Genomic DNA, 23,848 nt, shown 5'->3' on the forward strand with positions numbered 1-23,848 from the left:
ATGTTAACCTGATATTACCAGCGGTTTAAATTGAAATTTGATTTATTATATATGAATTATATCATAATATTAAATTATCTATATCATTTAAATGTTTTACCGGCTCGCTTAAATGACAACATTGCTCTAGTGTTTATAATTATATAGTTCAATATATACGTGAGAATTTATAAGTTTTGATATATATATATATATATATATATATATATATATATATATATATATAACTAATAAAGAAATAATATATAACAAAACAAAAATAAATAAAGGTTAATTAATATTTTTGAATCATTTTATTAAGTAGATTCCAAATATATTCAATAATAATAGCTTTATCAAAATACCAAGAATAAATAACTGCTTATCCATCAATAATATATTCCTCGATTCTTGCTTCAAATTCTCTTGTGAACCCTGGAAAATTGGAAAAAAAAATATAACCCAAAGAAATAATATGCATATGATCGCTACTTGTAATCTATAAAGAAGGAGAACCCTTGAATTATGTGGTGTGTAACCACAAAAATTTGATCTTTTATTCAAATTTATTCTCAAAATCATCCTTATTTTTCTTTTCTTTTTTCCTCATCATCAACGTGACTCTGGACTGATTCCGAGAAAAGAAGAAGAAAGGGAGATTTTTACAAGAACTCGATTTCAAGATAATATATACATATAAAAAAAGAAAGAAAAATCAAGAAATATGTCTTCAAAGTTCAATTCTCTCTTTCTCTGCATGGCTTGTGTTCTTTTCCTGATCGCCGCCCAGAGTCCATCCACCGCCGCCCGCAGATTCATCGGCGTGAACCCCTGGTGCCGCACCGCCAGCCACAAGCGCCTCTGCACTCAGATGGCGAAGGGCGCCACCACTTGGCACGACGCCTCCGCCAACGCCATGAAAACAACTCTCGAGCTAGCCAAGCGAATCCAGTCCATGTCTCACCTCATCAAGCCGGCCATTTCCTTCCTGGAGCCGCAGAGTCGTGAGTCGATATTGGCTTCTTGCGCCGAGGATTTTGACATAACGATCTCGGACCTTGAGGAGAGCATAAAGGCCCTGGAAGTTAATGACATGGGGACGCTCAAGGTTCACCTCAGCGCTGCTTATAGCACCGACTGCTCCGACGCCCTGGCCGAGTTCGGAGTCGAGGACCCTCTCGCCAAAGTTTCAGGCCATTACTTGAAGATGGTGGACAATTGCTTGGCCGTTGTTCAGCAGATATGATTCATCGGCTCAAATGCTATATATAATACTAATATATATATTGAAAAATAATTATTTTTGAAAATAATATTTTACTAAGAACCCTATTTAATCATTTGTAAAATATTTAAAAATTTATAGAATAAACCTAATCTTTATTTTTTTTGCTTTTACCAATTCATAATTATATATGATATGGATACAATTAGTAATGCTTCTCCCCGAAAATTTGTATGGAAAATTTTCATTTATAGTCTTATTATTTATCACAATATATTCGTTTCCTAATTACCTTAACCTTTTGGAAAAATATATATTTTTGGTCTGATAATTTGGATATTTTTTTTAAAAAAATTTTGATTCTGTAATTTGCTTTTTTTTTTTCCTTCTAAATATTTGGTCATGATTAATTAGTCTTGTAACTTGCTTTTTTTTTAATAATTTTTCAACGAAGTGTTTTTATGATATTTGACATGTAAACAATGTCCAGTGTCATGTTAGTATTCGGATGAAAAATGACCAAAATCTGGAAAAAAAAAAAAAAGGAGAAGAAGAAGCGGGTTTCAAGACCGAAATCGTGAACTACTAGAGAATAAGATAAAAAAAAATGAAAAATGTGCAATTTATAAAAAAAATAATTTTCGCTAATATTGAATTGCTGAGGTATTGTTTGCGTTCTCTAAAAGAATGATTATGCCATTTTGTCAAGAAAAAATTCATAATAATTTTTTTAGAGAAAAAATGATACCCTTAAAACTTCATATTCTTATATTTTTCATTAATAAATATGATAGTATAAATAACATGAATTCTATAAATAAAAGAAAATTCACATTTCATACATATTCACTTGAATATTTCTTGCATCGCAGTTTTGGAAGCAAAAATATTTATTAAGTTTGCATAATCAATTTTCTCAACAACTTTTTTCATAATAGATAACATAACAAATCATTTAGTCTTTCTTGTAATATAGTTGATTGTAAATAAGTTTCGAGTAACTTCAACTTGAAAAACTCATTTCGACATATGAAACTTTGGATGGATCACAAAATTTTTGCAACCAAGTGTCGGAAAATCACATAAAAACGGATCAATAAACAGATAAATCGATCGATAACGAGCTTAATCATCCTGAAATAGTGGATGATTTGTTTTTTTTTTCTTTCAGAAAATCACGAGAGAGGTATTTCGCATGGATTTTTTTCTTGCTGAATGTTTATGAGTGAGATTAAAAGGTAACAGACAGTAAGACTTCAAATTTTGATCATGCGTCATTACCCATTAATCATTATTTATAAGTTAATGTTTGCCATTGAGAGAGATCTTAAACAAAAGATAATAAAAATCTAAGGACAACATCAGTGACCTCTCATCGTACTTTTGATTTTATTTTGTCGATTTTTTTGGGGCTAAATTAAAATTAAAATAGACCAAATTAATCTCAAGAAAATGAATTGGTCGACAAAGTTAAAAAGCAGAAGCCCATTAACTTGAAATTCCATTGGTCGTTATCAATCGAAAAGAGTCGAAAGACAAAAAACTCTACAACGACAACTTTGCAAATTTCAAATTCATCTTTCATATCGATCATTCTAGTAGCTTTTTCTTAGGTTCTGCAATAATTCCCTTTCATTTTCCAGCAAAATTATTTTAAATTTCAAATTTATTAGGATTTCTCTAGATTTTGAATGTACATAAATCAAGATAGGAATTTCTCAGAAATTTCCAGTGTCTCTTTCAACCTTTTCCTTCTTTTTTAGTTGAATATTTGCTTAGAAGATCATAACTTATAGTCATGTTTGATTCCCACTTCGTTTGAGTTCTTAGAAGTCGGATTTTTACTATTTTTCACTCAAGTTGCCACATTTGCATCCGACACAACTACACTCCACACATTTTTTTGCAAACAAAATTATTTACAAACTTTCCAATGTTATAATACTGTTAGTTGTCTCATATCGGTTGGATAAAATATTTGGATGTTGTATATATGATCTTGGACAATCATCTCCTCTTGAGCTAGCTTTTGGGGTTGAGTTAGGTCCAAGTTCCAATCTTAACAAATACCTTCTGTACTATTTTAATGGTTGAAAGATCTATTTACATCAACAACACAATGACATAGTCATCTGATCAAGCACTTCTCCAAAATTTCGAACGGTCGAATATATTGTTCGATCGAACTTAGCTTCTCATCGTTATCGATCTCGAAAGTTCTCATATACGCCTACACATCTAATAAAAATCAATTTTTATGTGCACATATCCTAACCATGATACACGCATTCCTGCTGATCACATGATATAAAACTATATATACATGGTCGATATCATTAAAATAAATTGAACGTGCATGCATGCCTGTGATGACAATGAAAAGTATGGCCATATATACTAAAATATAATATATGGTTAAGTTTTTCATGCTATTTAATGTCACAGAAATTAAATACAAATCGACCTACTTCCACTTCATCTGGAGAAAATTTTGTTCGTTGAAATTATAAAAATCCTATTTACATATTTTTTTTTTTCGTAAATTACTTTTTTGGTGATATGTTGGGTGCAATAATTGTCCATATTTGATAGAGAAATCGAACCGTGGTGATTGAGCTGTTGTGCGGTTTAAAAGATTTGAGTTGCACCATTACCAGTGGCTATAGTTTTTGGTAAAGCGGTAAGCGCTCGGTCCTACAATTGGTATAAGAGTCAATGTCACAGATTCGATTCGCATTGATTGCAAGGAGTGCAATTATTTGGAGGAAGATTGTTGGTGCAATAATTGTCCCTTCTTGGTAGAGCGATCGAACCGTGGTGCTTGAGTTGTTGTGCAGTTTAAAAGATTTGATTGCAACATTACCACTAGCTATAACTTTTGGTAAAACGGCAAGCGCTCAGTCTTACATGATAAATATAAATAGCATGACTTTTAATTTTTTGTTTTGTTTCGTTTTAAAGTAACTACCTAAATTTTTTGTTTGTTTTTAAATATGTCTAATTAGGTAGCCGTCACCGATATAGTATCCTTTCCGCCTACCTATGTATTTATACTATATATGATAAACAATAGGTATTTCGTAATACGGTTTCACAGATCTTTATTCATGAAACGGATCAATTATGTCTATATTTACAATAAAAATTAATATATTTGACATAAAAAATAATATTCTTTCTTGGATGACCCATATAAAATATCTGTTTTACAAGGTGTTTTTATGTATGGTAAAATAGTAATTATTAAATACAAATATATATTTTGTATCTCTGAATTTCGTGTGTGAGCACGTGAATCATAGAAATAATCTTATTTTTTTCAATATATAAATGAACAAGTTCACTTTTTTTTATTAATCTATTTTCCAATTTATTAAATTATTTGATTTTTCTTATTTTTTTAAAAAAAGTTGAACAACTTGATTGGATTAATATTTATTTTCGAGTTAGAAGAAAATAATATTATAATCGAATCTCAATTTTAAATCTGGATCTTCATCCAAATTTAAGATACGTCAAATGAGTTAGAAATAATCGACTTTATTAAATTAAAATATTAAACATCAAATTTTCTTTTAGGTCACACCTAAGTTGCATAGAAAGGCCCAACCTGTCCTAGGTAACGGCGCTTAACTATGTAGGTGATTTCTCCTTATTCTTAGCATCTATTTGGATTTACAATATTAAACTTTTTTTTTATTGTGCATTAATCAACTTTGAAACAATAATGATTTTAAATTTTAACCAGAATTTTTGTGAGACGATCTCATGAAGTTTTATCTGTGAAATGAGTCAATCCTACCAATATTCAAAATAAAAAGTAATACTTTTAACATAAAAAGTAATATTTTTTCATGGATGGCCCAAATAAGAGATATGTCTCACAAAATACGACTCGTGAAACCGTCTCAAAGGTCGTATTTGTGAGACAGATCTCTTATTTGGGTCATTCATGAAAAAATATTACTTTTTATGCTAAGAATATTACTTTTTATTGTGAATATCAGTAAGGTTGACCCGTCTCACAGATTAAGATCTGTGAGACGTTCTCACATGAGACTCACTTTACAAGTTTCAGTCTTAATTTTTTTATGAATCAATATTAATAATGTATTGAAAATTAAATACTAGACAATATCACAATTTTATATCCTAAAGTTCTGCTATATCTTATGAGATATATGTATTCATACCTTGTAAATTTGGAATCCTGATTTCGACGTGTTTCGGACAAAGAAACATCAAATTTCATCTAAACACTCAAGTGTCACAAATTTGTATAGTGCCAAAACTAAAGAAAATAGTAAGCTAAAGACGTGGAAACTGAGAAAAAAAATTTACTTTACTATGATTAAGAATCTTCGGACAAAGAGATTATTCTATACATAATTTATCGATATGGTATAATAATATTGGAATCTGACGAAAAATACTCTCGATATAACATAAATTAGCCGATATCGATATGATATAATAATATTGGAATCTGACAAAAAATACTCTCGATATAACATAAATTAATCGAATAAGAGGTGGGGGACTGTCGGGAGTTTATTTTGACCATCAATAATAGAATCTTCCAGCTTTGATACAGCGCATTTCTCTTCAAAGAGACGCCTAAAATCTTATCTATTTCATTAATACTCCTCGTTTTAGATTATTACACGATATATGCAAAACGAATCAATATAGTGTTCACCTCAAAAAAAAATTGTATTTTTTTTTGGATTCTTCACCGTAATACCAACGCATATCTCGTATTAGATCACGTGTCATGTTTCTTGGCGTATTTTTCTCCATTTTTTGGTCGGCACTGGGGACCCACGAAGCCTATACAGATGTAAAATATGTGGCAGCGTTTCCCCCTATGGACGAGTGGGAATCGATATAGCCAGCATTTTTCTTACTCTACAAAAGCCATGAATTTCACGGGGAGGATAATAATAATCAAATGAATTAGGCACTGTTACAATTTTATTTTTTTTTTGTTTTTTGTTGTGGTTGGTTCGGTGGATATGACTTTGTGCGTGAGTGAAAGAGGTGGGCAATGAGAAAATTGTGGCAAGATTCATTTTCAAAGTTTGAAAAGTTGATTTTTTTTTTTCAAGTCTTGCATGCCAAACATCATAAGGACCCTATTCATCATCATTTTACTCAATATTTGAGGAAAGGGTCCCCATTTTTCTTTTCCTTTTCCTTTTAGATTAATTACGCTTTAGTGCTTGAAGGAATTCTTGATTTCATGCTTGAAGGTTAGGTTTCGTTTCTTGTTTGATGATTAAGAGCCTTCTCTTGTTTTTCTTGAAGAAGGCTCGAGATCAACTTATTTCCTTCATCATTTGTGTACATATTATGTATATATAGAGGATACATATACATTCAGACAGACATCTGAACATTTTTTGGGGAGAAAAAAAAAAGAGAGGAAAATATGATCAGGTGGTGGATATCGACCCTTCAATGGACAGAGCTATTTGTGAGTTCTTTGGTGCATATGGTATATGGGTTTTACATATTTAGCACAGCCGTGGGTGGGGATCTCTCACAGGCATTGAGTGATTGGATTTTCAAGCCTAATGTGGCTAACGGATTGGGAGAGGAAGATTTAAAGAAGACAACTGGTGTAGATGATTTGCCTCCTATTGTGTTGGTTCATGGAATCTTTGGTTTTGGGAAAGGGGTGAGAGAATATACTTCTTTTAAATTGGTTATAATTTTGTGCTTCTTTTTTGTTCCATTTTACTTTTTAGGGGATTTGTTTACTTGCCAAACTCATTCAAGATCGTGTTTCTGTTGATGATTTACAGAGATTGGGAGGTTTATCCTATTTCGCTGGAGCTGAGTTGAAGGACGAAAGGGTCCTTGTGCCTGATTTAGGCTCATTAACAAGCATATATGACAGGTAGGTGTTCGCTTATGGGACACACAAATGACAAATATGCAACTCAGAAAGTATTTCAAGGGGGAAAAACTTGAACTCTGTTTAGAAAAAAATTATATGTATAATTTACCTTCATTATTTGGGGATAAGGGTGTGAGCGTGTGATTTAAGGTTTGTGTGCAACTTTTGGACGATTTGTATTGGTACAGGGCAAGAGAACTTTTTTATTACTTAAAAGGAGGGCAAGTGGATTATGGAGAAGAACATAGCAGGGCTTGTGGGCACACTCAGTTTGGTAGAAACTATGGAGAAGGTGAGGTATTTGATCTGTATTGGCATTGAATTTTCTTTGTTTGAAAAAATATAGCTTAGCTCTCTTTAACTAAAATACGCAGGGCATTATCCTGAATGGGATGAGGAACACCAGATTCATTTTGTGGGGCACTCAGCCGGAGCTCAAGTTGTCCGAGTCTTGCAGCAAATGCTTGCTGACAAGGCAAGTTTTGTGTGAATGAGTTATTCAGGCTATGTTACACTATGGAATGGTAAAAAAACAAGATTCTTGATTTTATTTCAGGCTTTCGAGGGGTACGATAATACATCACCGAATTGGGTGCTAAGTATCACTTCTTTGTCTGGTGCATTTAACGGCACAACAAGAACTTACTTAGATGGAATGCAGTAAGTTCTTGATCTCTGTTCTACAGTTTAATTCGTATCTGACTGATAACTTAATGCAATCTTTCAATGGTTTAGTTTTCGTCTCGACTAAGAAGTTCTAATTTTTGACAATAATATCACAGGCCAGAAGATGGGAAATCTTTGAAGCCCATTTCTCTGCTGCAGCTGTGCAGAGTTGGAGTGATTCTCTATGACTGGTTCGATGTTCTATGGCTAAAACGCTATTACAATTTTGGATTCGACCATTTCAATATGTCTAGAAGAAATATAGGCATTTGGGGACTTGTTAATTGCCTGATTGGGAGGAGTGGTCCATTTGCATCTGGAGATTGGATTCTTCCGGATCTTACCATCCAGGGTTCGATCAGATTGAACAGCCACGTGCATACGTTTCCAGAAACATACTACTTCAGCTACGCCACCAAGCGCACGAGGAATTTAATGGGATTCACTATTCCCTCTGGCATTTTCGGAATACACCCTTTGTTGTTTATTAGAGTCTTGCAGATGAGCCAATGGAGGCATCCTTCAGATGTCAACCCTCCTTATAAAAGTTACAGGTCCGTCCTGAATCATGCTTTGTTTGACATTAAAGTCTCTGGCAGTTTACCTAAAAAATATGTCTGAATATGCAAAACCAATGACAATCCAGTAATTTTAGAACTTCCATATTATAAAGTTATGAATGCATTTTTAGGGATGAAGATTGGTGGGATAATGATGGCGCCCTCAACACCATTTCGATGACACACCCTCGTTTTCCAGTCGAACACCCGAGCCGTTTTGTTGTGAAAGATTCAGAGTGCCAACCATTCCAGCCAGGAATCTGGTTTGTTCTAGTTTCATGCAATTCAAAAATTTCCATATTGCTACAATCTTGAATTTAAATAGCCATGAATTCTTGGTTTATTTTATAAACGAAAACGGAACGTTTGAGAGTCAATGTTATCAGATAAAAATTTGTATTGTTTTCATAGGAATTCTGCTTCTGATACAGGTACTATAAGATTGTGGAAGGTGATCACATTCTCTTCATTGTGAACAAAGAAAGAGCTGGGGTTCAGTTTGATTTGATATATGATGCCATTTTTGAGCGTTGTAGGAAACATGCATTCAGAAAGGCTCCTATATTGCCAAATGAATTGCACAATTAGTGCTCTCTTGATGTCTGTTTTCTTCACTTTTTTTCTATTTTTTGTTAGGTTTTTCTTAGAGAGAAATGTAGCATTGCCCTACATGTGAGAGACTTGAGGAAAATTGAATTTCTCCTCCTTTTATTCAGTAATTTAGGAGGTTGGAATTTTCCATTGTTCGTACCTGTTGCTTTTGTTCTCAAGGTGGATCAGTTTACAAAATAACTAAATATAACAGCAAAAGATTTCAAAATCGATGTATTCTTCACATATAATTGAATTTCAAATATCATATTTTATTTTATATTTTAAACTTATATTTTATATTTTAAACTTTGCTTTCATGATGAACTATAAGTTATCGACCAAAATCCATGGATTTAAAACTTGCATGTACAACTTAGCAAATTTGGTCAATGAACTGAATGTTCTTAGGAATCTTGATGATTCTTGATTCTATGGTTACAAACTTGAATCGAATTGAAATCAAACGCAGTAATCACTTAGCCTTTCACATTATAATGTTCCCAAGTAATGCCAACTGAGACGATTAATTTCTTGAAGCAAATACACCTTTATCAATAGGTATCGACATCTTCTCTACAAAATGAGTAAAAATTTGCAGTCCAATACTTGCATTAAATAAAAAGTAAGCAAACGCAGTAACTGTTACAAGCCCACATCCCGAAATTGCCAATGAATGGCTCCAGAGTTCACCACTTCAGACAAGGACACGTGATTTCCCACTAGTGAAAGATGAGCTTCACGAATTGTTTGAGATAACAAGCACGAAAATTTCAGGAAATCAACAATGTCAGAAACCGTGATCAAGTCATCAAATAAGTCTCAGCTCGTATTCACCAGCCATGGTAATGTATCTCACCCATGGAAGGGCCTGATAGCCGCTTTTCTCAATGATTTTCAAGTATCGAACCTACAAATCCATGTTCCAAATAAACACAAAGAAAAGCTAATAATGACCATGTAGCTGGAAAAAATACATGCATAAAGTTTAGTCTAGTCTACCAGAGCTTATCTTCAGTTTAAAATAAAACGAAAGAGAGAGAGATCAGACAAATCAATGCAAATCATTAACCTGTTACGAAAAACCCACGGTAAAAGTACCTATTCTCAACGTCCCAAGGATGCCACTACACCACGAATTTAGCCTCAAAATGAAGCAATAAAAGAGTTCCATGCATTCTATTTCTAGTCTATGTTATGGTCTTATGGATACATGGTATCGGCCTACTTATGCATTTTATTTCTTCTTTTGGGTTCCTCAACATCATTTACACTTGCAAAAATTTCATTAGTTCTCCAATAATATTTACTTCACGCTGATATAAAAATGTGAACATAAACACTAGTACGTTTGATAGTAATGCGAGTTTTGATAGCTCACTTGTTTGGACATCTGAATAAACTATAGACCCTCTAAACCCAAGCATTTCTGAAGGATGAGGTTGTTGCAATCTTGCACCTGTTCTCTTTCTTTTTCTAATAATAGTTTCATGGATTTTACCACTCCTTTATGACAGTCACAAACTTTACATTCTACCCATGGAATACCAAAAATATTTGAGTTTTTATGATATCAATTGGAATCCCAAAGAATCAGCGATTTTATCGTATCTAAGGCATAATATTGCAAATTGCAATGTACCAAAAATATAAGAACTTTTTTATTGGTGGCTCACCTGTATTCCTGAAACAGTAAAATAAGGTATTTCAAACTTCACTCTTATAGGAGCTTTTCTCTCGGGCACTGATTCCTCAGATGTTATGCTAGGAAGACTAAATTCTGCTCTTAACATGTATTCCTGAAAAATAAGCAAGTCAAGATAAGTATACCAACAGCTATAACTAAAGAGCAGGCCAACTCCTACCTTACCACCCGGGAAAGATTTAATTTTCCAAACTAGAGCATCATTTTCTGGTGCATAAGAAGCAGACCCCATTGATGTACGGACATTTGGATTAGTAGCATCAGGAGGCACAGGTAACTCAATTTCCACATTAGTTGCAGTGCTGAAATTCAAATCAGCTCAGAAATGAAAAGGACAATGCCAGCCAAATAAAGATAATATTATAAACCCTTCACAATGACAAAAAATGCCTTTATACCTACGCTCCTTGAACTGGCTTCTGGATTTTACCATAATTTCAATGCGACTTCTAGAATGTCTTTCAACCTGAGCTTCTACCCATATTAGAGGCTTTACCTGAAGATAACAATGACTACATGTTTTAAGACACTATCATTTTCCACACAGAGGAGCCCAATAGAGAAATCTAGAGAGCAACTGTTTTTCCCCTTACAAAAAACTGGTCAAATTTTCAATAATGGACGAACAATTTGAGACTTCATTATTCACAAGCTGTTTTTTGGTCCAAGCAACATTCTATGAAAATATAACCATCCCGTCTGTACGTTTGAATAAAAAACAAGATAAAATCTGATAGCATCAAGAAGAAAATGGGCCAAGTATGCAAGCACCAAACCTGAGTGCTGAGCCTGTAAGTCATGAGATCAAAAGATCCATCAGGAGGAATGAAAGATATTGTTCGATCATTTTCAAAACGGGCCAACCGCACGCACCTAAACCAATAAACAGAAGTTGAAACAAATAGCGTGAGTTAATCATCCAATCAGAAATATGTTTATATATACATAAAACTATAAAGAATTCTACACAAGCACAAACATCAGTATGCACTAAACTAATGCATGTCGCATACTTTATAAATATCAACAACAATCATGGATTGAAATTAATATGGCAAAAAATCACATACTGATGAAACTTGATATCATCCAGGTCAATGGCCTTTCCCTTAGTAGCTCGCCCTTGTGCCTCCAGCAAAACTCTATCATTTAGCCCAAGCTTACATTCAGGCATCCCACTGCAGTTGATAAAGTGTCATTAACCATCATTACAAACAATGGACGTGAAAAAGTGGAAAATTAGGTATCACAGATATAAAAATGCAGCCTAGCGATATTGCATGGTTAACTATCATACTTTTGTCAGCTAGCATTCGAGTTTACTGGCACTTTTTAATGGTAGAACAACATGAAAGGAACGCCCAATCACAGACAAAATCAAGGTTCCAATTTGAACAAAAACATTGATGTATTTCTGTGATGCATATCTATACCTTGACAAAATTAAAAATTCTAGGTCGAATAATGGCTTCCAGAGCTTTCCCTTGTTTCACAAGATATAGCTCAGGAAGTAGCAAAAGAAGTGTAGACAAACCTCAAGTATGTTCGCATCTTTAGCGCCCCAACAACGTCTGATCTAATTATTTGGCCATTACTATTGACTAGTATATTAACACTTTCAACAACATCAAGAAACACCTGAAAAAGCAGCACAAGCCCATAAAATCCAGTTACTAAGAAACACATCTAATGGTTGACCAAGAAAAGCTTACTTCATTCTTTTTGTAACGAATTCCTTCGCTGCGCCACGACACAGCATTTGTAACAGCCATTGGAGGCCTCTGAGATACTTCCATTCTGTAAGCATCAGTTTTTATGAACTCACTAAGAATCTTTGCTTCGGTGTATTGCGGGTAGCCAAAGTCCATAATTTCGTCAAGCAACTCATACTGAGAAAGTATTAGGCATCAGTTTACACACATAATTAGCAAAATGCATTCTACAAAATTTAAATAACAAATAGTCCAAAAAATTAGCCATACCACCACAACAAAATTATCTCTCAGTGATTCCTCTTCTAACACTTCAAAGTAATGTTTGAAGACCTGCCAGAAATTATTTTACGTGCAAAAAAATAAAGGAAATTTGCATTAATTACTAAGAGGAATATATCCTGATGTGCAATTCCTTGATTATCTATAGTGCTTACATCAACTACACGGTGTAGGAATAGAAGAAGGCTAGCAGCATTGCAGTTTTGCCGCGATGCAATCATGAGATAGACATTGTTGTGCTGTACAAACATGTATGTAACACCATTATCATGCACAACTGGATCTTGAGATTCTGGATCACCCTATATCATTTAAAACAAAATTTATAGAATGCACCAAGCTAAGATAGAAATTGAACACAATGAATAACCAGATCTTGTCAATTTCAGGCTACTCTGATTTTTATGTAGGATGTAATGCCCTATACAAAGTTTCTAGACAGATCTATTCTTTAGATCAGTATCATAAGAATGATAAAAGATCACACATATTTCCAATTATGAACTAGTGTAAAACAGGTCGAGGATCTAGAAAAAAGTAAGTAATTTTTCATAACAAGATCAATCCATACAAACCACAGATTGTTGGCGCTTTTATCCATATCTCGCATGTTCACATGCATCACATAAAAGCTACAAGATTTCAATATCTTATCTTCGAATTTACAATATTTTTATCCACACTGACAGTTTTTTTCTACTGAAGATTACAGATGCATGGACACAAAATATTACTTAAAATTCGCCTCAATCTATGCTTTCCCATAGTTATTAATAGCAAACGGGCACTAAAGGTTTAGTGTAACTAAGAGCCTATGCGACTTATCAAATGTGTTAAAGGCATGCCTGGAGCTCCAGGCTCTCAAGGTACAGGTCAGTGTGCCTCAGCTAAGGTGTAAGGCATGTTTTGTGTGGCATATTAATTTTTCAGTCTATTATATGTCATTTTTTTTGCAAATTATTTTGGTTCTAACAACTGAAATTTTGGTTTTGCGTGCAACAGTTCATCATTTACTTGTGAAAAGCATAATTTATCACTGATAATCTTAATTTGGTGGCTTCAGTACTAAATTCGGGATAGATAATTCATTGATTATGAGAATTTTTGAATCGATTGAATAGTCGATCATGGTTCAATTTTATTGAGAATTGTCTAATGTATTATCATTTTGCTTCTCAGTGTGCTCACCTTTGCCGCAAGCTCCTAGACTAGTGCTTTTGGTGCACCTTTCATCCTTAAACTACGACCTCAGTGAGACGATTGCGTACTAATATTTTAAAATTTACACGAATGAAGAAAATGGTATCATTACTCATTAATCATGTAAAATGAAATTTATAAGCTATTTTAACAACAAATATACACATATGATTTAGAGCATAAGTAAATATGGAAGACTATTACACTTGATTTAACTTAAAACATATGATACATTCATCTCAGGCACACATTTGATCTCCATTGCGTTTGCTTATTTACAAGGTGCGTGTCTGAGTAAAGAGCTGGATGTTGGCATGAAGTGCTCAACTAAACTTCTGAAATCACCGAAGCCACTTAATTTCCATTCCCAGCATAGAAGGTTGATCAATCAAAAGGATAAAGATCAGATCAAGCTAAAACTAATTTCACCCACCCAAATTTTCAAACTTTCTTAATAGGGAAAATAGAATGTTCAAGATTCTATGCATCTTCAACACACAAACTGCAGATCACCACTTCACTAAACAGTAATCCCCGAAAAAATCAAACCCAAAAACAGAAGAATCAATAAAACCGACAAACAGCGTGCACACAAATATAAAAAAAATGAAACCTCTTTCTCAATGAGTTTGGTGAAGAAACGCTCGGCTTGTACCGCGGTGACGTCTCCGCGATAGTCCCGCCATACCAGAACCCTACCCTTTATGTCCAATAGGAACAGCGCCGACGCTGCTCCCGCCATTCCTCCGCCTAATCGGACGATTTAATCTGATTTCAAGTGACTTGATTCAATTCGGGACAGCGATCACGGATCAAGAGTTCAAGGGGAAAATGGCGATGAGATCTAAGCGGAAAATGGGTGAAAAAACGAAAAATCTAACGTCAACTCTGCATCATTTTCAATGGGCAGCTACTGCACAACTTGCGTGTGAATCTTCCGATTATGTATGAAGGATTGACGAGGAATTGTAAGGAGAATAGCGCATTTTGATCGCTGGTTCTTCGTGGGGGTGTGAGGGGGAAACTGCGAGCTGGCACTTTTTGGGCTTTATTTTTTTGGGCACGTTTGTGTCTATTTATTGGGCTTCTATTTTTAGTTCAGTTTTCATGTGCTATTCATGTTTCTTTTATTTTATTTTATAGATCGAACCGGATAAAAAATCGAGTTTGTTTTTTAATGGAAAAATTATATTTTTGGTCATATAATTTACTTATTTTACATTGTTTATCTAATTAAAGGTGAATTTTCATTTTCAGTCTTGTAGATTATGTTTTTTTTTTTCATTTTTGTTCATGTTCACGGTGATTTGTATTTTTAGTTTGGTAACTTGCTTGTGTTTTTTTTTAAATTTATAATCTTGTTAATGATAATTTTGTATTTTTAGTTCCGTAACCTGTATTTTTTTATTTGGATTTTTTTGCTAAATTATCTCGTGTCAGTCATAAATTATTTATGTGGTGCACGTAGATACGGACATGAATTTTTGGAAAGTAACTTGTATATGTGTCATATTTTTTTTTAAAATATTATAAGGAAATGCAAGTTATAAAGAAAATACAAAAAGTGAAAGAAAAATTCAAATTAAAAGACTGAAATGTAAATTTGGAGTTAACTATTGGACCAAAAAATGAAAATTTATTTATAATATGATAAAAAAAATCAAAAATGTAATTTTTCTGTCTTTTAGTTAACAGCCTGTTAGGTGACTCATAAAAAACCCAAATAAATCGATAGAAATTTGTTGAAACCTATGATCCAATGGTTGAAGACATACTTATTATTGTTGTTGTTGTGGTGTGATAGCTCATTCTTTGCTTTGTGGAAAGAACAATTTTAACATATTCCTTTTAAGCGGGGTTTTTTTTTTCTTCCAATCGATTAATATTAGATGTGTGATGAGACACCACTCAAGTTTTAGTCGTCGTTGGATTGCTCATACTTTCTTGACTTGGATAATAATGTGTTTGTTGGACCGCCTCTTGTTCTTGTTGCTTGTCATAAAAAAATCAAGAACATAGTCATCAACATCGAATGAAAGAAAGTCGTGATCCTCAAACTTGGGCGTGATGCTATTTCCCCTGACCTTACCACTACGATTTGAACCAGTAATTTGTATAACAATAAAATTGAAATAATTTGAAAAATAAACGAATAAATGACAATGATCGACAATCGATATTTTGATAATAATGAAATAAAATTTGAATTGAAAATTAGAGATTGAGAATTAAGAGAGAATTGTATGAAAAAAGAAAGAGGTGGGTGGGAGCATTTATAGGGTTGGTGTCGGAAATATTTTTTTTTAAAAAATTCATAGTGAGCCCGTCGGCTTCGGTCGACCTGACAGGTCGATCATTGCTTAACGGTCACGTCATCATGGTCATACATTTTCAAAAATGATAATAATTAAATATTACCAACCCACTGGGCACGACCCGTCCGACCCAATGGGTCGACATGTTTTAGACCCCAAAATTGTGACTGGGCCACCTTTGGTCAGTTACAGTCACGGTTCTGAGTCAAACCCATGGACCTAGTTAACCGAATTTTTGACCACGAGACAAGACCTTGTCTGGTTCCAACTCGACATGTGGCTAGGTTTAAACCTCACTTTCTTGGGTTTGCTATGATTCTACCTCATTTTTCCTTTATGATATGTTATGGTTTGAATATTAATCAAAAGCTCTTGTTAGATCTTCGAAGTGTTGTATTTACTACCCCCAATAATGATATGCATGTTATAAACAAGAATGTAGCTGTTTGGACAAGTTCTGGACATTTTCTGATACTCCAACTGTCATATTCATGTTGTTTAACCACTTTTATAAACTCCAACAGGTTTGACTGTGCTGGTTGACATGCTTGGTTGATCGAGCTGTTTTGACTGACTGTTTTGATCCGGTTGTTCCAAGTCTGGTTGGTCGTCCAACTGGTCCAAGGCTAGCTGGTCGCCCAGCCGATCCAAATCGGGTTGGTCAACTTATTTAATTATAGCTCTTGATTTATTGATTTCTGAGTAATGTGATGAACATGAAAATTTTAGCCTGTTGTCTTTGATTTCCATAGAATCAATAATCACTTGATTTTGAGTTTGTATAAGAGAGGTATGCCAACAATACTGTCATATTACATGTTGGAACTTATTCTTCGTTTAGTACATAACCTGAAATTACATAATGGTTTTGCACCATTTTCACATCCGAACTAGTCTTCAGCTTTGGAATAAGATTTGTAGATTATTGCGTTAGGTTCGTAACACATATTGAATTGCTCAATTTTGATAATCTAGCTTGGATATATTACCAAAATTCAAGATCTGGTTATGTTAATCTGGTTGCAACTTCAATTACATCCAACTTTATCTTTCGTGGAGTTGGTTTGAAATATGACTTGAAGAATTTTGAGTTGACTGTTAAATCGCTTTAGTTTCTGATCGTTTGGATTATCGAGCTATAAGATATTATCGAAAACTTTGTCCTACAAGAAACTAAGTTGTGCTAGAATTATATTTTAGTAACTTATCATGTAGTATCCCGATGCCTAATTTGAGTTAATTATTGGATTAATTGTATTTCGGTGGGATCGGAAGGACCGAACCGGGTTCGGATCGTCCGAAGTTGGTTCGGATCGTCCGAAGTGGGTTCGGATCGTCCGTTCTGTTCGGAGTCAGGCGAGTCATGTCATGTCAGAGTTCGGATCGTCCGATCAGGGTTCGGATCGTCCGAAGACAGGTGGCTGGACACGTGGAAGACATGCAATGTTCGGATCGTCCGAAGTGGATCGGATCGTCCGAAGTATACCGGATCGGAGCGTCCGAAGTGGATCGGATCGTCCGATCGTTGTCTATAAATAGAAGCGCGAGGCTTCACTTTTCACTCGCCAATTCCGAGAGTTCCAGAGCGTTTTAGTCGTTTCTGATGGGTTTCTAGTCTTTTCCCGAGGTTCGGGCACTAGCGGGGAGCTACTGGTTTTGTAGCGGAGCTGTGCTCTAGTTGGGGGCTAGCGGCATCAGTGGGCTGACTACGGACGCAGGTATAGTTCTGGGTTCCCTTTGAGATTTGGGAGTATCTATTAGTCTAGTTAAGGCTTTTAGATGTGGTTTAGTGATATGGTATCACTTGGATTGTAGGCTTGATTCTAGGGCTGATTGCTATGATCTACTGGTTTGAGGTACGAAAGTACTATCCGAGATAGCAGGATTGAGTATGCTTTACTATGTGTTGCATGTTTATATGTTGCATTATTATCTGTCATATGATGCATGGTTTATTATGCGGCATTTGCATAATCATGTTGAGCCTGATTATCTTTGAGATAGCCTGTTGAGAGGGTGCTCAGCCCTCATTTGTTGTGGATGGTTGGACCCCGTTGGCCGACGGTGGTCAGGTCACCGGTATATCCACAGGTTCATTTGGTATGGGAGCCACCTCCTGGTGCGACGGCGCAGAGTGCTACATACCTTGACGTCATTTGTCTGAGCAGTATTTCGTTATACCCAGATCCTGGTATCCAGTACATTTTGCATACATGCATGTCATAGTCTTGTATACTCATGCTTTCGGTACTGAGCGTTTTATGCTCACGTCCTCGGTTTATCTCTGTTTTGGACACCCTATTCGATGGGGCAGGTCTCAGGTTAGACGGTCCAGGAGGGAGTGGACAGGGAGCTGGCAGAGGTTGACCTGTAGTTGTTGGTATTTGTTCTTAGAATTTAGTTCGATCTGGTTGTTTAAGTATTTTGTACTTAAAGATTCGATTGGGTTGTATTATTGTTTTTCCGCTGTTTACCTGATTCAGTTTTAAATGTTAAATTTGCATGCTTAAGTTCTGATTAGTAGGTGATTCTGGAACGGGTCACTACATATCACTTCCAAATTGACATTTAACTACACTCTTGAATAAATATGTTAGAAATATAATAACAATTTTTTTAAATCATCCAATCAAGATTGTTTGTGTTTTGAAACCCAACAGAATAAAAACACATCATGGTCGATCTAATTAAAACATGAATATATTCTTATAAAATAATAATTAGATTGCTTAGCTCTTCCAATGATCTTAAATTCACCAAGTGAAAAACTATCCCGGGTCATTCTCTATCATCAACTACTATACGACAAATTTTAAGAATTATACGTCTCAAGAATCCTTAAATAACCACAAATACAAAATATATGGTTTCTCCGCCCGAAATGCGAGTATTTTCGGCGGGCATCGATCTTTCTATGCTTTTAGTCTTGGTTTTCCTCAACTACTAGTTTAAGAAAATACCCACAATGGAAGTTCCATCTTAAAATCGACAAAACACTAATCGTGATTGCCTGTGAAGAAATAGATGCTAAAATTAGGAAAAAAAAAACTTTCAATTTGGAGAAATAAGGTGATGGCGGCAAGGACACTTGGAGAAGGTGAATTAGGATCTCCTTGAATAATCAAGGTGTTTGTTCGATCATACCCACATGGATAGTGCCTCAAACCATTGAGAAGTTGATACTTGTCAACTCCATACAATGAAGAGTTGACACTTGTCAATCAACTCCTCAATGGTTTTTAGGCACTACCCATGTGGATAGGGTCGAACAAAATTGGTTTTTTTACTGTTAAAATAATTAATAAGGGGTATTGCGAAATTATTTTATCTCGAATTCAATAGGCATACAAAAGTTTCACAAAAAACCTCTAATAGAAAATTTTCTGTTATTTTATGTTTCTTACATAACTACATTTATATTTCTTTCTAATCCAATAATTCTTACAAAACTTAGTTGATTATATTTATTTGATTCTTTAATGTTTGACTCAAATTCAACAAAATATTTATTGATTATCATTTCTAGCATAAGTCATTTATCATCATATTAGACGAACCGAATGATGTTTTATAATTCATTTTTCACTCTTATTTTGATCTATCTATTCCATTCATTTATACTAATCACTTGCAAATCCCACACTTGGAACAGTACTACAGGAATTGAAATCCTATGCAACTCCGATATAACTGTAGCTAATGTTATATTAGACATAAACAATTGTAAGTTACCAAGCAAATTAAATTACTCTTGCTTTTAGAACCTGTCGCATCTAAAACTAAACGGGGAATGAAAATATGATAAAAATAATTATATTTTCATGCATACAAAGAACGAGCAGGCAGTAGTAAAGAAATGGAGCTAAATTTTGTCATCTGCCAATGAAAACTCCACTGAAAATCTGACTGTTTCCTCCCAGTGATGCTTCCCATTCAATGGATGACATTCGGATCCGAGCTAGTGCGATGACAGCTTCGCGTATCTCCGGCCTGTCGAGTGGATCGTCGGCTAGACACCATTTTGCTACTTCTGCCATCTGCACAGTTTAGAAACTAGTCAGCAGCTTAGTGTCTAATAGAATTTCTTGAAACTAATTATACATGTCTGAGTCTACTACATAATGCAGATGGAATCGATGTAATTATCGACCTTGTATACGTCGTCGGGAGGGTAATTCCCTTTGAGATTTCCATCGATAATCAACTCCAGTGCGGATTCTGGATCTTTTTCTTGGAAGACCTTGTTTACCTGGCCAAATAATATCGAAGTGAGTTTGACATTTGATATTTTTTTCTCTGTTCATACATTTTCTGATCAGTGTTTTGATTAAAGGGATTTTTCGTCCATTTGCTTACGTCTGTGATGAGTGATTTCATTCTATTCGGCTCCTTGTTGTCACGTACTAGTGCACGTTGACCGGTTATTAGCTCGGAAAGAACTACTCCAAACGCAAAAACATCGGTCTTGGTAGTCACTTGTAGCTCTTTCAGAGCTCTGCAAATTTAGACCAGATGCATGTTAATCAATGATTTTTTTTTATTTTATTGAATGGGATAGTTTTGTGGTACTCGATAAAATTTTGTTCCAGGAGTTTAATGCTTACTCCGGAGGAAGATATCCCGGGGTTCCAACTAGTCTAGTTGCTATTAGCTCATCTTCATTTGTTCTACCAACAAGCTTTGCCAGGCCAAAATCTGCGACCTGTGGAAATGGGAACATGTCACATTTTCGTGGAATATTGTCATGTTTTGATGATGTTCACGACTCATCATCCTTGACTTAAACTATGAAATGCATGAGATTTGACAGTACCTTTGCTCTAAGGCCTTCATCAAGAAGAATATTCGCTGTTTTTATATCACGATGCACGTATTGTGCTTTTGTGTGGTCGTGGATGTATTCGATTCCCTTTGCAGCATCAAGTGCAACTTGCATTCTTGCAGTCCATGACAGGGGCTGGTGGCCTGTTTAATAAAAACTCTTATGCAAGAACTTTCTTCTGGTTTTTAGTTCAAATAAACCTTTTATGTTAATACCTTTCAGTAATGGATTGTGAAGATGATCGCTGAGAGAACCGTTCTGAATATACTCGTAAACCAAGTATAGGTGGTCATCTCCACTAGCATAACCCAACAGCTCCACCTATAACATGAATTCGAGCCATAAAAATCGATCCACTTCGACATTATAAAGGTAAAACTCGGTTCTTGTTAATGAAACATTGAGACCTCACCACATTAATATGATGTATCTTGCACAACACCTTGAGCTCAGCAAGAAATTCCTTGGACTTGTTAGATCTCATTTTCTTGATAGCAACTTCCTGATGTTACCACATGCTATAAGATTAATATCGTCGTCCATTGAATATCGACTAAGAAATTGATAAACAATGAAGGCTCTTCACCTTTTCCCCAATCACCCCATGATAGACATTTCCAAATCCTCCTCTCCCAATTATTCTACTTTCATCAAAGTCACTTGTAGCCTCTGCAATCTCCTCAATACTGTAACATGATGGCTTTTCCGACTCAAAAACTGTTATATCTGTGAAACCAACATGTTATTAAAAGGGGCTCTTCAAACATTTGACGACGATAATATATGAAGAAACACTACTGTTTTATGTTACCTTCCATTTTGTCTGTTTGCAGGTACTGTTTCTTCAATGATCCAGACTTGTGAGCACTTACAGTCTTGGAAAATGCCTCTGGATCTTCCTTGTTTTGTGCCTTGCTTTTCTTTCTCCGGAAAAGGATTATGGCCAACGTGCACATGGAAAGTAATGTCACAGCTGATAAAATGGCTATAATTATAGTCCCTCTGTGGAACTTTTCTGAAAAATGGAGAAAACAAAGTATAGGAAACTTAATACCTTGAACAAATTTAGTTGGGTAGTTTACAAATAAAGATATTTCAGAGGGGATCTTGCTAACCTTTCTTTGTAGCAGGAATTCCATACTTCTCCATAGGCACATATAAGATCCATCCAAGATCTATATATGATGGATTTGGCGCTAAATACGAGTTCAAGCTTTCCAATTGTCCATTTTGAGCAGAAAGTAGAACCGAAATAGAGTACACCGTATCCTGTTCCTGAACCGTATAAGTCACCACAACTTGAGAATCATCATCCACACAACCACAAAGAAGATGTATCGTTTCTTTCGTTCCACTCACGAAATCCCTATCTATTCCTCCATCCCACGCTTGCCCGCTAAATTTCTCATTCGAAACATTTAGAAGACTTGTATTGCTCTCTGGATTGTAAATTACATCATAGAAGTATGCATCTGTCCCCTCAACATTCTTGCAAGAACAGTTTACAGGAACCAAGTGGTCTTGTTTGTTACCATGTTTTATAGTCTTGATTTCCGCTAAATCGACAGAGTACAAGGAAGCAATCTCATCCTCCTGAAGTCCGTTTTTCTGGTACAGAAGAGCGTTACACGAATGTATCTTCGCAGAGCAAGCGAAAGGGAACTTATGTTGGTCAGAAGCCGAGATTTTCGTGATCCCAAACAATAGAACAAGAAGAAGGAAGAAAAAGAGACTTATTCTTTTGGAAGCCATAGAGATTCTCAGCATGTAACTAGCCTTGTGTAGGAGAGAAACAGGCAACAATAAAGGAATGAAGGACCTAAACATGGTGATATCCTTTTCCCTTTGTCATTACATGTTTGTTAGTTTATTCCCTATTAATCCTCCATTAGTTTATATGCTGGCAGTTAGGGGAAACTGTGAATAATTTATTCACAAAAGTTGATATTTTATTGGTGCTGACAAAGCCCTCCTTCCTATGGTTTAATACTCAAGATTTGACATATCAATCCCATGTCGATGTTCACAACACGCTGAGACGAGGCAGTTGTCTCTGTTGTGTATCAGCAATTTCCCTCGTTTTTGTGGCCGCCTCACCGGCCCCTACGTGGTATAACGACCCAAACATGGTGTTCGGGCTATTCTACGTTTCAAAAGATATAAAAATACATAGTTTTCGGTACTTAAACAGTTAATAATGCACTTCATGGGCTACACTCGGAGATGATCCAGACCGTCGCATGATGGATTCGGCACCCATCATAGGATAGGAGATGAATTCTATGCAGCTACTTGTGGAGATACTATAGACATCTAAAATTTTCTTGTTTCTTACATGGGAATAAATGAATCTACAAGCAAGTCTGTCGGCTGAACTGCAAACATTAGGAATATTTATGTTAACTACAAAACATCCAATCCTAGTTCTTACACTTGGAAGTTATTGAAAATACTTCGAAGACATGGCATCATCATTTGCTTGAGGTAAATATCCCCTGTTGCTTCTGTATAATATATTTGTATTTTTCAAATAAGTAGTTTCATTATGAAATTTTAGAAAATAAAAATTTCAAAATATTTTAGTTAAAAATGAGAAAAAAAAAAAGAAAAAAGAAAGTGATTTATCATGTATGTGGGAGTTAGTTGGAAAAAAAAGGAAAAAATTGGTTAGCGATGTTTGAATTTAGAACGAAATTTAACATGTCAGTACCAAAAATAGTTAACAGACTAATTCGTGAGCCCTGGGAATTAATGACATTGACAACTGAAGTCTAATACATCAACCGGCCGAGAAATATGGAATAATTGGAAACATTCAAGCGGCTCTATTTTTTTTTTTTTTTTTTTTTTTTTTTTTTTATCATAGCTCGCATCGCGATCACTTTTCCA

The 23,848-nt window shown here is 34.9% G+C and overlaps 4 protein-coding genes across 4 annotated transcripts; 2 read left to right on the forward strand and 2 right to left on the reverse strand.

Annotated features, from left to right (window-relative positions):
• The first annotated feature begins 538 nt into the window (after positions 1 to 538).
• On the forward strand, positions 539 to 1,396 carry LOC140836101 (uncharacterized). The gene has a single exon (XM_073201509.1). The coding sequence runs from the start codon at positions 704 to 706 to the stop codon at positions 1,223 to 1,225; it is 522 nt and encodes a 173-aa protein (XP_073057610.1). The 5' UTR covers positions 539 to 703; the 3' UTR covers positions 1,226 to 1,396.
• A 4,707-nt stretch (positions 1,397 to 6,103) lies between these two features.
• Positions 6,104 to 9,154, forward strand: LOC140837126 (uncharacterized). The gene is made up of 8 exons (XM_073203161.1): positions 6,104 to 6,884; positions 7,012 to 7,106; positions 7,295 to 7,398; positions 7,481 to 7,581; positions 7,663 to 7,766; positions 7,889 to 8,326; positions 8,464 to 8,595; positions 8,764 to 9,154. The coding sequence occupies exons 1-8, from the start codon at positions 6,636 to 6,638 to the stop codon at positions 8,918 to 8,920; spliced, it is 1,380 nt and encodes a 459-aa protein (XP_073059262.1). The 5' UTR covers positions 6,104 to 6,635; the 3' UTR covers positions 8,921 to 9,154.
• A 267-nt stretch (positions 9,155 to 9,421) lies between these two features.
• Positions 9,422 to 14,884, reverse strand: LOC140837127 (AP-1 complex subunit mu-2-like). Its single transcript, XM_073203162.1, has 11 exons — positions 14,436 to 14,884; positions 12,778 to 12,924; positions 12,611 to 12,673; positions 12,341 to 12,517; positions 12,163 to 12,266; positions 11,699 to 11,806; positions 11,405 to 11,501; positions 11,027 to 11,124; positions 10,789 to 10,930; positions 10,600 to 10,722; positions 9,422 to 9,833 (listed from the first exon to the last, which is right to left on the reverse strand). Exons 1-11 carry the CDS (start codon positions 14,562 to 14,564, stop codon positions 9,735 to 9,737), a joined length of 1,287 nt encoding a protein of 428 aa, XP_073059263.1. The 5' UTR covers positions 14,565 to 14,884; the 3' UTR covers positions 9,422 to 9,734.
• A 5,005-nt stretch (positions 14,885 to 19,889) lies between these two features.
• Positions 19,890 to 22,761, reverse strand: LOC140836102 (lysM domain receptor-like kinase 3). The gene is made up of 10 exons (XM_073201510.1): positions 22,075 to 22,761; positions 21,771 to 21,974; positions 21,546 to 21,685; positions 21,372 to 21,461; positions 21,175 to 21,280; positions 20,951 to 21,102; positions 20,742 to 20,839; positions 20,494 to 20,632; positions 20,288 to 20,386; positions 19,890 to 20,174 (listed from the first exon to the last, which is right to left on the reverse strand). Exons 1-10 carry the CDS (start codon positions 22,724 to 22,726, stop codon positions 20,010 to 20,012), a joined length of 1,845 nt encoding a protein of 614 aa, XP_073057611.1. The 5' UTR covers positions 22,727 to 22,761; the 3' UTR covers positions 19,890 to 20,009.
• Between the last annotated feature and the right edge of the window lie 1,087 nt (positions 22,762 to 23,848).

This window comes from Primulina eburnea, chromosome 7, assembly GCF_022965805.1.
Source record: "Primulina eburnea isolate SZY01 chromosome 7, ASM2296580v1, whole genome shotgun sequence".
NCBI lineage: Eukaryota > Viridiplantae > Streptophyta > Magnoliopsida > Lamiales > Gesneriaceae > Primulina > Primulina eburnea.